We start from the raw sequence: 12,712 nt of genomic DNA, 5'->3' as shown, positions 1-12,712 counted from the left end.
TAAAAAAACCCCTCTTCGCAGGCCTCATCCCATTTCTTTTTCTTCCCTTTCCCATAAGTTCCAGGAAAGAACTGGCTACATTTTGTTTCCAATTCTTCCTCTCTCTTAATCTGCTTCAGTCAGAGTTTTACGTTCAGCACTCCAGAAAAACCTCTCTTGTCAAGGTCACTGACGACCTCCGTGTTGCTAAATCCAGGTGTCAGTTCTCAGTGCTCATCTTACTTGGTCTGTCAGCAGCATTTGACACGGCTGATGATCCCCTTTTCCTACACGAACTTTCTTCATGTGGCTTTCAGGACGTCACAGCCTCTTGTATGCCTCCTACCTGCTGACTCCTTCTGTCAGGTTGGCTTCTAAGTATTGGAGGCTTCTGGGGCTTGGTTCTTGGAATTCTCTGGCTGCACTCACTCCCTAGGATGGAAATCCCATCTGGTCTCAGGGCTTTAAATGTCTATCTGCTTGTGTCCCCCCGGCACCCCCCACCCCCCACCTTAAAAAATCCTAGCCGGGCTCCTTTCCCTGGATTGTGCCTCTCCACCTGAGTGGATAATAAGTATTTCACCTGCATCAGTGTAAACTGTACTTTTTAACTTCCAACCCAAAATGACTTCATCATAATCTTTCCCGACGCAGGAAATGGCCACTGTCTCTTTCCGTTTTCTTAGGCCACGCCCTCTCAAGGTGGTTTTCAAAACCTACCCCGAACTTGATCATTTTTGATAAGTCCACACACAGCTCCAAGTCACCTCTGCTCTGGATGATTGGTGGACGCTCCTGACTGCTCTGGCTGCTTCAGTTATTTTCCCCACTGTACCTAGAGTGAGCCTTTTCCCTCTGTCATGGATTCGGTCTCCCTCTGCTCCGAGTCCCACCACGGATTCCCATCTCACTCAGGGTAAAAACCAGCACTTTACTGTTTGTGAGGACTGGCACTTGTTACAAACTTCTGCACAACAGGTGCGCTTTTTGGAACAAGAACACAGCAGTGAATAAAACCAAGTTCCACCTTCGTTGAGCTTACATTCCAGTAAGTAAACAGCTAACCAGTCAGTAAGCGGTCAGTGGAACCGACGATGACCTTGTGCTGGGTTAGGGGCATGGGGAGCGCCGGCAGGGGTGAGGGGGCACACCTCACACGTGACACCTGAGGAAAGACTGTGGGAGAAGACGAAGCAAGACACGCAGCTGTGTGGAGGGAGGGTATTCAAGGCCGAGGGTCTGAGCCAGGAAGAGCTCTGTGTGTTCAAAACGCTGGAGGGAAGAAGTAAGAGATGAGATCTCATCTTCCTGCTCTCGGTTCCCAAAAGTGTACCTGGTGTACCGTAAGCTCACAACAAGTAGTTGTCAAATGAATTTCAGTTAGTGTCTGTCATAAATATTAATGCCCTGTCCGTTTGATCCCTCTGGCTCTAACCTCGTAAATCAGTTTCTGCCCAGTCCCCCTTCTTTCCTTCCAGTGCTACCCAGACTCATTCCATTGTAAACAGTCTTCCCTGACCCTTAACGTCTTCTTGACGAAGATGTTCTATTCCTTTACCAATAACCGGTTTCCTTTTTGACCCATTTCCTACACTCCGAAGGATTTTGGGAGGATGTGGTGATGGTGTTGACATTCTCGTAACCATCTGGAGTTCTCGGTGGGTTCTCAGCAGCAGGCCAGTTTGATGCTTTTTACTCTTGGCTCCTTTTTGGTCACTGTCAGTATGTCTCCTGTCATTCTCCCACTTGTCCCGGTTGTGACATGAGGCTCATGGTCTTCCTCCATTCTCAGTTTGTCATTTCCTAGATGACGTGGTACAGTGGATGTTCACACCTAGATCTGAGGTCATTTTCCATCCTGTGGCCAACATCCACTGTTCAGAAATCCGTGCGGAGGGGTGCTCCCTAGACTATCAGCACCTGGAATTGTTTCGTTTGAGAGTCTTCAAACTATTGGTACCTTGATCCTAGGATCTTAGCTCTAGTAGGACTTTATTTCTAGCATACTTGGTCTGTGACTATAATGAGATCTCCTGTTTCATGACCCATCTTCTTTTATCTATCATCCCCATAAAATTAAATGGAATTTAATTTGAATTTAATATTAAAAAAGTTTCTTATTCAACTGCTGTTTATTTTGATATGTGGCATATTTATTGAATGATTATTCCCCCCACACACATTGATTTGTGATGCCTCTTGTATGTAGAACAAAATTATATATATTTTTATATAATAGAATCTGTTTCGTTGATCTGTCAAGTTGTAGCACCAGCACACTCTTTAAATGTTATTGAAGCTTTGTAGTATGTTTTGATATTTGGAAGGGACAGTAGTGTCTCATTGACCTTAGTGTTCAGGGTTGTTGGTGACGATCTGACACTTTACACTTCCATATGATTTTGAAAACAATTTGGTTAAGTTATAAAAAGAAAAATCTTCATTGGGCTTTTTCTTCTCCACAATGATATTAAAAACTGGGCTATTTGACTTCATATAAATTAGTATTTTATCAAAACTTCATATTAGCAAAATATCTAAAAGTTTTACTTTTTTAATAGATTGAATCTTTTTGCCTATAAATACCAAAGATGTATCTTTTATAATCTTAACAAAGATGTGCGACAAACGTAAATGATCTGTTAATTTTTTTTCAGATATGTTTCCTTCTTTTTGCCGTTCTCTACGTTGTTTCCTACTTCATCATTACGAGATACAAGAGAAAATCAGGTAAGTGGAAACATTGTAATTAAAACTTAGATTATCATGCCAACTGATGTATGGTATTTGGCCTGTGCAGTGCCCGCCCGCATGGTGGTGTCTGTATTTAGTACGGCCGCGATCGTGCCACCCAGTTGCCTGGTCCCGAGGGCACTGACAGTAGGGCTAGGGAATCTGCCCACTTGTGGGGTGGTCACCCTCTTAGACCCGAGCCCTTGTTTACCACTGTTCTTACATCTGACTAAGATTAGTGTGTGGCTCTTCAGCATCTGGGAAATTCTAGAGTTTGTGAGGATATATGGGTTCTTGTGACTGGCTCTGACTTTGAACACGCATATCCCCATCCCATCCTTTCTCTGACTGCTGGACTATCTTTACCTTCTCTAGTTAATTTCACAGGTTCTGTGCCGGGGTTTTGTAAGGACCAAAGCAGTTGCCTAGCTGCCTTCTAGTAAATCTCAGCTGCTTCCTGTAGATCACAGGATTTTCCACCTGTGATGCTGGGCTGATTGTAGTGCCATATACATACTTAAGGATTCAGTATATTTAATACTCTTTCTGTCATAATATTAAACTAATTAGAGTTTTGAAAGCAGTTGGGAAATAGTGCTTGCTCTAGTGTTTTAGTTTGACTCTATGGTTACACTAAAATACTTCTTGGAGTCTTAATTTTTCAAAAATTTGAAGACCTGCAGATTCAACACAGTATCTTAACTATTAAAAAATTTTTTTAACGTTTATTTAGTTTTGAGAGACAGCATGAGCAGAGAGAACAGCATGAGCAGGGGAGGGGCAGAGAGACAGAGGGAGACACAGAAGCTGAAAAAGGCTCCAGGCTCTGAGCTGTCAGCACAGAGCCCGACATGGGGCTCGAACCCATGAACCGTGAGATCATGACCTGAGCTGAAGTCGGATGCTTAACTGACTGAGCCACCCAGACACCCCAATATCTTAACTGTTTTTCAGATATTTTGGCATCAGGTTTTAATGATTGTGGACACAGAAGGAGGGGGAGAGAGAGTAAATGAATATAAGTGCACTGTTTAGGGGAAATTAGGGGATGATGAACAGAAAAGTTGGAGATTTATTAGATGATTTTTAGAGTAATGGCAGGGAGGGGTGATGGGTACCCTGGCCACAGTCGATTGTGGGGAGAAGAAACGAAATGGTTATGAAGCTATTAAAACATTCTTCAGTAGTTGATGGTTGATTGAGTGTGGACACAACAGTATAAAAATTAATTGTGACTGTGTTATTTTATGGCCCTTTTGGTTGTGAAGTTATCTTGGGCAGCGTGTAATTAAGAATGGAGATTAGACTAAGAGAATGGCTCAAATGTGCCATTGACACTGGAGCAGCTGGACGCTCGTGATTCCAGAGACTTACGTAGAGAGCCTTTGAGGACAACCCCAGTTAGGTATCAAGGAGAAGGAAGGGGAGGGGCGTCATGCAATATTCTTGTAATTGGATCATACCGTCTTTAGCTGGTAAGTTTACGTGGGATGACAAAGCGCGTTGACGGCCATGAGAGAGAGGGAGAGGGAGGGGGAGGCGGGTGAGCTCTGGGGCAGGGGGCATCTGCTACTTGGAAAAGATACAGAACTTGATACTTTTCTGTCTGTAACTTGAACAATAGCTATGAAGCATTGAGGCAGTGGTATCTAAGTGGTTTAGAATGGTCCAAGAGAATCTTCATTATTACCACTAATGATGACAAACTCAAAATATGGAAAAGTACATGTTCTCAAATTCTGAATTCTAATTTTATAATAAAAATTTTTGTTGGATATTATCAACTAAAACATTTCATTCATTAGCAACTATAATTTCACTTACGTTATATGACAATGAACTTGATAGTGGTCCTAATGTTCTACTAAGTTTTATTTTCTTGAGCACTAAATATTTGGAAAATTTTAATTTATATAGAGTATTTTTGTTAATCAGGATTCTGGTTAATCAAAACACTCTTCTCTAGCTGAATTCTATCCTATGTGATTTAATGAGCTTTGAATTTGGATCCGTGCTGAAATGAACAGTTGCTTTTTAAAAATCATTTCTGTTCAATAATCACTTTAAGTTTCTATTTTTGTTTATAGTTTCTGATAAATGAAACATGTTATTGAAGATAAAAACTTAACACCTTACACATTTTTACAGATGAACAAGAAGATGAAGACGCCATAGTCAACAGGATTTCGTATGTATTTTAAAATTCATTCGTTCTGTTTCTGATTCTGAAGTCATAAAGTTTTCAAATTTAATTCCCACTTTGGGGCATAAATGTGGAAAAAAATTCACCTCATGTATTACAGTGCTTTTTCTCCATATTAACCCTGCCCTTGGAAGCACACATAAACAAATATACAATTGATTCTTGAACACTGGGGGGTTAGGGGTGCTGGCCCTGTGCAGTTGGAAATCGGTGAATAATTTTTGACTCCCCCAAAACTCAACTACTAACAGCCTGCTGTCTTACTCATAAGATAAACAGATGATTAACGTGTGTTTTGTGTGTTATGTGTGTTATATACTGTATTCTAACAAGCTAGAGAAAAGAAAATGTTACTAAGAAAATCATAAGGAAAAGACATTTACAGTACTGTCCTATATTTATTAAAAAAAATCGCTTATAAGTGGACCCATGTGTTTCTAATCCATGTTGTTCAAGAATCAACTGTACGTGGATAATTGAGGATTGTCTCCAGTTAAAATTTGCTGGCTTGAGGAACCGACAGTTTTACCTTCAGAGGTTTTAACCTGGAAATGGGCTTATGGCTGGGAAAATTGCTGGGCCACAAGAAAGAAGACTCGGGCTGTTTGGTCTGCGGAGAAGACTGTGACAGTCTTGGAGTGGGGAGCAGGTGCCTGTTCTGGTTAATTGAACACTTACTGGCTGTGAGCAGGGAGATGGGCTCGGGTGGTTCTTTAGACTCCGTACAGCTCTCTTCCTGCGTCTGTTTGCTGCTGCTGCTATTGACGAACCCTTTCATGTTTTTGAGGCATCAAACTGGATGGAGGGCAGTGAGTTTCTTTCTGTCACATTTTGCTTGATTAAAATTTGAAATCTCACAGCTGCGGCTACATAGGAGAGTATCTTATTCTAATTCTTTTTTATTGATACTTGAAAAGTTTTTGGCATAGTTTTGAATTTATAGAAAAGTTAGAAATATGAAAAAGAGCCTCCCCCCACACCCCAAACCGTTTGAGAAGTTGCTGGCTTGGTTCTTCATTTCCTTGGGATACTTTTGTATATAATTCCTATAAACAGTGCATTCTCCTGTGTACCTACCATACAACCATCAAAACAATGAAATTGATACAGTATCACTCATGCCCCATTCAGATTTCCCAGTTGTCCAGTAATGTTCTGTGTTGCAAAAGGACCGTGTTTGGAATCCACACTGCGCGTAGTTGTCCTGTCCCCACCTCTTCAGTATTTCCTTGACTTCCCTGACCTTGATACTTTTGAAGATCACAGGCCAGTTGTTTGGATTTGTTTTTTCATGATTAATATCAGGTTATTCATCTGTTGCTGGGGCGGGGGGAGGTGAGTAGGAGGGAGGAGGAGGAGAGAGAGAGACCACATGTACTCGTACTCACATACACAGGTACTCTCAGGTATGCTGGAATAGTACTCGGCCATAAAAAGGAGTAAAGTACGGACGCATAGTGCAGCATGTAGGACCTCGAAAACATCATGCTAAGTGAAGAAAGGCGGACACAAAAGGCCACAGAATGTATGATTCCATGTATGAGAAGTAGCCAGAATAGGTAAATCCATCAGTATCATATGTATGGTTACCGGGGATGGAGGGGAGGGCAGAATGGAGAGAAACTGCTTAATGAATACAGAGTGTTTTTAGGGGTGATGAAAATGTGGGACTAGAAAGAGGTGGTGGTTGCACAACACTGTGAATACATTGAATCCTACTAAATTATAAGTTTCAAATGGTTAATTTTATGTTCTGTGAATTTCGCTTCAGTAAAAAATACTTCCAACTAGTAAGTGACTTGAATAGGGCTGATTCGATTCATAACTGAACAGTGAATATAAATGGACCCTGCGTTACTAGACGTGGTAATTTAAATGATTTTAAATGCCCCAGGGAAAACATCTGTAACTTTATACTGGGGATTCTTGCTCTGTGGGTTTAAAACTTAGGCCCATAACTTGATTTATATTTACAGGATTGGGGGTCTTAGTTTTATTCCTAACATCATGACATTTGTGAAAATTCTTAAGTGATTCATTATTTTTCTCTGTCTAAATTACGGCTCCCGTAAAAACAGCGTAGTTCACTTACCTCAGGAAGCTACAGCGAATCACAGACCGAGTAAAGGCAAGGATTCTGTCCCAGGCGAAGGAGCTGTGACATGTGTACCACTCTCCTCTCCGTGTCGTCTGCGCTCCATTTTTGATGGCAGATCTGCGCGCGTGCATTTGTGGCTCAGTAATTCCTCATCAGACCAGAACACACACTTCGGCTTTCCCCTTGGCTGCGCTTCATCTCCTTGTGCGGAGGCTCAGGAGCCCTGCGCGCTTCACCCCGCTCCTCCCAGCTCTGCTGTGGCCGCTGTGTGTCTGGGGCTTTGGGTTCTCCCCGCGGGCAGTGCCCGTGTCGTGTGACCGGAGCAGACCTGCCCTTCCTGCAGGCCGACGGGTGTGCACTGACAGTAAAGACTGGACAGAGCCAGGGCCAGTCCGGTCCCTGACCCCTCCTCCCAGCGACCTCTTGGGCTTCCGCTGTCTTTTGTTTTCTTGCTTCCAGACGGAATGAGTGAGCGTGGAGGAGGCAGGCAGATCCGGGTTCAGATTCTGAACTCAGGATCGACTTGAGTCCAGAAGAGATTGAGAAACAAGGATTTGTTTTCTCTGTGTGAAGGAGAGTTGCCGCTTCACTCTCGTGCCGTGGTGTGGACTAAAACACCTGCGACACAGTCGCGAGTCGGTGCTCGGTGCGCAGTCCGTGGGAGCTCAGCCTCCCTCCTCTCCACCATCTTGCTTTGCCTCGCGGCCTCCACCAAAGAGGAGGTGGAAGGCAAGGCCTGCCTGCGAGGAGCCAACAGAAGTCCTCAGGTCCTAAAAGAAGAACCCGAAAAGAGCTCAGACGAGTTCTGAAGTGTGACCGGCAGCCCCGGGGGCTGCTGCAGCAGGGTCCCCACGGCGGCCTCAGCTCTCCCGTGAGCACGGAAAGCCTGTTCCCTGGGCTTTCTCACCTCCCTTTACACCCACCTTTGCTTTCTCCTTTACCCTGTGTTCTGTTCTCTATTTGTATCTACTCACGCCCCCAAAGTAACTATGCAACCAAAAGTTCCATTTTCTGAGAGCTGCTGTCAGCTAGTTATTTGATTTGATTTAGAATAAAGTAATTGATATAAAAATAGAATGCCTAACGGCTGAAACTTTTGTGAGCCTCTGCAGGTGAGCGAAGGGCCTCCATGCAGGAGGTGGGCCTAGCACGAGGCGCCAGAGCCCGGGGTGGGGGGTGACCTGGCGTGGGCTCTCAGGGTCTGAGAGGAGGGAGGGCGTTTTCCCTGTGGAGGGAAATCCTGACAGGGGTGTCGTCTCAAGGGGTGATGAGGAGCACCCACGTGTGTTCAGGGGTGTTCTGTCACGGGGTCAGCGCCCCAGCAGTGTGGCAGAACCCAAGTAGGCTGAGGAGGGTGTCCCCGGAGGGATGGCCTGGCATGGGTGTCAGAGGTCAGTGGGAGGGAGGCAGGACAGTCCAGAATGGGGACTCACCAGAGCAGGAGGGCGCCTCTGCATGGGGTGAGGGTGCCAGATTGCATCCACGGCATTCGTCCATCAAGGGTAACGGAAACCATTTGCGGTTAGGGGAGAGGGAGCGAAAATGAACAGAGTTGTTGCGTGGCAGTTGAGAGTATCAGTGTGGATTCTTGGTTTTCGGCATAGAGTTATTGAGCCAGATCTAGACGTAAAGGTGGCTTCACGTAAGTGTGTAAATGCACAGATATGTGTGGTGCCTCAGCCTGTTCACTGAGAGCGCAGCACCGCAGTAGCAGTGAGTATATTTAGCACCCATATCCTCACTGCTAAGTGTGATTTTCCGCTGACAGGAGCCAGGGCTCCCTGGGGGAGAAGCTGACTGCAGGGCTTGGGGGGGCGGGGGAGAAGTTCAAGGCTCGTTTTGTGCATGTGGTGCTGCCAGAATACAAGGAAGGGCCCCAAGATCCGTGCTGGAAAGACAGGTCAAAAGCACCTGGAAGCCTTCGAGGGCTTTCACATCGGGACACTCTGCGCGTCAAGGTAATGATTGTAATGGATCCCACACAGGGTAAAATAGAACAATCTTGGGTTCATACTGTTCAGAATCAGTAAATGAATAAATTGTTTGACAAGGAACAGGATATTTTTCCTAGTTTCTAACTTAGCTTCCCACAAAATACGAATTAAAAGGGAAAAGAATAACGTTAGGGCGGACAGCCCTGGCAGGCGGCATCCTGACCGGTGATCGGGCAGAACGTGACCACAGTGGGGCAGGCAGGAGTTCTGGGCCACCTGGTAGCCTGCAGAGAGAAGTGTGGAGCGTGGCTTCTGTGATGCTCCTGGCTCCTGGAGTTGGAGATGAGAGGGGTCCGAAGCCGAGCTGCTAATCCCCCCCGGCTCCAGCTTCAGCCTTCTCTGTCATAGTTGGGACCAGCTCCACCTTCCCGTTCTCAGACTAAACACCCAGAGTCAGCCTGGAGCCCTCCCTCTCAGCCCTCCCTCACCCCCCAGGAAGTCCCGTGTGTTCTGTCCTCAGAATCTGCTCCCTGCAGAAGGCGACATTTCTGAAGCTGTACTCTAACCTGAGGGACGCTTCTGTAGGTCTGTAAGCTGTGACCACTGCTGCCCTTTTTTGACTCGATAGGGACCCCTTGCCAGCGGTTACCTGCACTGCCTCAGCCTTTTCTGAGTAGCTCTGGTCCCGCTGCTCATGGATCGCAGCGTTTTGTCTGTATGTCCAGAGCCCAGTCACAGGACCTGCAATGCAGTAGATTGAGGACGTGTTTTGTGGAGAGTTGGCATCATTGTTATGGTGACCATACATTCAGCATTTTCCGGATCACTCGTGATTTCAAATACTGTACCTATTTGCATTCATAAGCTTACTTTTTTGTCGGATTACAGGTCCTGGTTTCTGATTTGGAAACTGTGGTTGGTCTTCTTGCTGGGTACGTGGTGGGTGTCATGTAGCTGAGAGAAGTGAGGAGGGTGGTGCTGAGGGTGCTTCATAGGGCACGTGACACAGAGGGGACCCTGGGGGCAGAGCTGACTGCGCCCAGGGACACGGAGCCATGAAATACATGGTCTCTTGGGGTGCGAGAAGGCCAGGTACCTCCCACTGTAGGTGGGACTGTGTTGTGGAACACACTGGAATAGCCGTGCGGGACCTGGCATGCGGAGATTGTGGGTCGACCTGATTTGTAGCATTGGAAGGAAGAAATGCTGGCGGTCAGGGCGGCTTCCTCACTTGACTTGCGAGGACAGAACCAAAGACGCACGCTTCCGGTCACTGGCTGGCCGTTGCCAGAGCTGGCAGTGGACTGGGATGGAGACTCTTCCAGTCCTTTCCCCGGGAAACATGCCCACTCGGCCAAACAGCTTGTGAGACTTCTGTGTCTGATCTGTCTGTGCTGTGTTTTTGGTACGTGTCACATGGTCTGCATTTAAACACTTACCGGCCATTTACTGAACTGAGGTTTCCGGGTCGTTTTGCCTTTGAAGTAGGAAAGCACTTCTGCTTGTGGCCACAAGATGGCGTGGGCCTCAGTTCCTCGAGTAAGTGTGTATTAGGAACGTTCAGCATGACTTTTTCTTAAATCTTCGTACGTTTGTTTTCACATTTTCCTATATTGACTTTAAAGGGATGGATATTAAATTAAGGTTCCATCTCTAATGTTGGTGAGGTTATCTTTTCTTTTGCCTTGTTGGTCTTAAAAAATCTTTAGATAAAAAATGTTAAGCATTTCGGGCATGTGTAACTGAGAAAGTGAAAGCCCCTTAGAATCCTCCTATTCTATGGGATTGTCATATATTATGCTAGGTTTTTTGGGGGGTTTTTTTGTATCTCTGTTTTCCTGTGTGTATATATGTGTTTTTTGAGAGGGCTGGTGTAGGGGAAGCATGTTTTTTATTTATTTTTCATGCTTTTTCAGGTTTTTCTTTTTTTATTAATATAATTTTAGACATATTTCTGTATTAGGACATATTAGCAACATCTTATTTTTAAAAATGCCAAAATAGTGTTTTAAATATCTTTAATAGTAGAATACTGTTTAGTAGTTCCCTACTATTTACTAGTATCACTTATTTTGCCTTTACTCATTTTAAGAGGTAGCTGACCATTGGCTTTGTAAGTTTTTTTCTCTTGAAATAACCATTTTGGACTGATTTGTTTTTCATACTGTCTTCACAAGTAGTTTTTCGCCTGAGTCAGTGTTTGCATTGCTCTCATGATCTATTTGCCAAAGTTGTTAATTTAACGCCATTGTGAAATAAATATTTAAATTTAAAAAAGGAAAGAGTCTATGGCGTATTCTTTGTAAAATGTACGAAGTACTCTGTCTTCGGTGTGTGAATCTTTTAGGGCCTGCTCGTTCAAGTTCACGGGCTTCTCACGGGGTGAGGCGTTGTGGAGTGTGTCTGATTGAACATGTCCAGTCACACAGCATCGTTGGTCTCCTGGTCTCCCAACTACACTTAGTGAACACTTCTCCCAACTACACTTAGTGAAATTCTCATGTAACTTTTTTTTTTTTTTTTTTAATTTTTTTTTTAATTTTTTTTTATTTTTGGGACAGAGAGAGACAGAGCATGAACGGGGGAGGGGCAGAGAGAGAGGGAGACACAGAATCGGAAACAGGCTCCAGGCTCCGAGCCATCAGCCCAGAGCCTGACGCGGGGCTCGAACTCACGGACCGTGAGATCGTGACCTGGCTGAAGTCGGACGCTTAACCGACTGCGCCACCCAGGCGCCCCTTCATGTAACTTTTTGGATTAAGAGATGTAAGAGTTTTTATCCTTTTTGAACTTGTACCATATTCCTTGCCTTCTCCAGTCGCTGGTGACAGCCGTCTCTTCTCTTCCAGGTTGTGTTTGAGCACGTTCACGCTGGCGGTGTCAGCCGGGGCGGTTTTGCTTTTACCCTTCTCCATAATCAGCAACGAGATCCTGCTCTCCTTTCCTCACAACTACTACATTCAGTGGCTGAATGGCTCCCTGATTCATGGTCAGTATGTATTGCTCATTATAATCACAATGAACGTTTTCGTTTTTTACTGCCCTGTATTTTTAGATTTGCCTTGTCTTAATTTGCTGCCTAATTTGCATCTGCCTCCAATAAACCACGAGTCCCTCATAAAATCAGAAAACCAGATTTTACTTACTATTCCTATTCTTAGTTGTGAAAGGCTTTTCTGTTTTACTTAGTCAAGAAGCAGTTTATACTTAACAATGATTTTGATACGTATTCATTTACGTATTTATTCAAAACTGTTTTTAATTTAATTTCATTTTTTACTTTTAGTTATTTTAGAGAGAGAGAGTGAGTTGGGAAGGGGGGTGGGGAGAGAGAGAGAGGGAGAGGGAGAGAGAGGATGAATCCCAAGTAGGCTCTGTGCTCAGCACAGAGCCCGTTGTGGGGCTTGATCTCACAAACCTCAGATCATGACCTGAGCCAAAATCGAGTCAGATGCTTAACCGACTGAGTTGCCCAGGTGCCCCAATTTAAATATTTAGCAAGAGAATTTTGGTTTATTTGGATATGTGAAAAGAACTCAGCCTCCATTTGAGACCAAAATAGTAACCATAGTTTTCTACTTTAATTTCCTGTTAGTAACGTTTGTCATTTAAAAATGTATAACAGAAGGGGGAAGACTTTTTTGTCAGTATAGGCTTTAAAATTAATGGTTAAAAATGGTTAAAAAATGACTTACTGGGGCACCTGGGTGGCTCAGTCGGTTAAGCATCCGACTTCAGCTCAGGTCATGATCTCACGGTTTGTGA

The 12,712-nt window shown here is 44.5% G+C and overlaps 1 protein-coding gene across 5 annotated transcripts in view; it reads left to right on the top strand.

The window, feature by feature from the left end:
• LMBR1 (limb development membrane protein 1) overlaps window positions 1–12,712 on the top strand; it is a 154,197-nt gene that overhangs the window by 29,595 nt on the left and 111,890 nt on the right. For all 5 annotated transcript variants that reach the window (XR_007460158.1, XM_049642172.1, XM_049642173.1 and 2 more), the window contains exons 2-4: window positions 2,637–2,709; window positions 4,861–4,900; window positions 11,797–11,936. Coding sequence is in view for 4 of the 5 variants with exons in the window: in XM_049642172.1 (XP_049498129.1) it covers window positions 2,637–2,709; window positions 4,861–4,900; window positions 11,797–11,936 (253 nt within the window). In the remaining variant the exon portion in view is untranslated. The remainder of the gene's footprint in view (window positions 1–2,636; window positions 2,710–4,860; window positions 4,901–11,796; window positions 11,937–12,712) is intronic.

This window comes from Panthera uncia, chromosome A2, assembly GCF_023721935.1.
Source record: "Panthera uncia isolate 11264 chromosome A2, Puncia_PCG_1.0, whole genome shotgun sequence".
NCBI lineage: Eukaryota > Metazoa > Chordata > Mammalia > Carnivora > Felidae > Panthera > Panthera uncia.
Note: the sequence above shows the minus strand (reverse complement) of the source record. Positions and strands in the feature narration are given on the sequence as shown.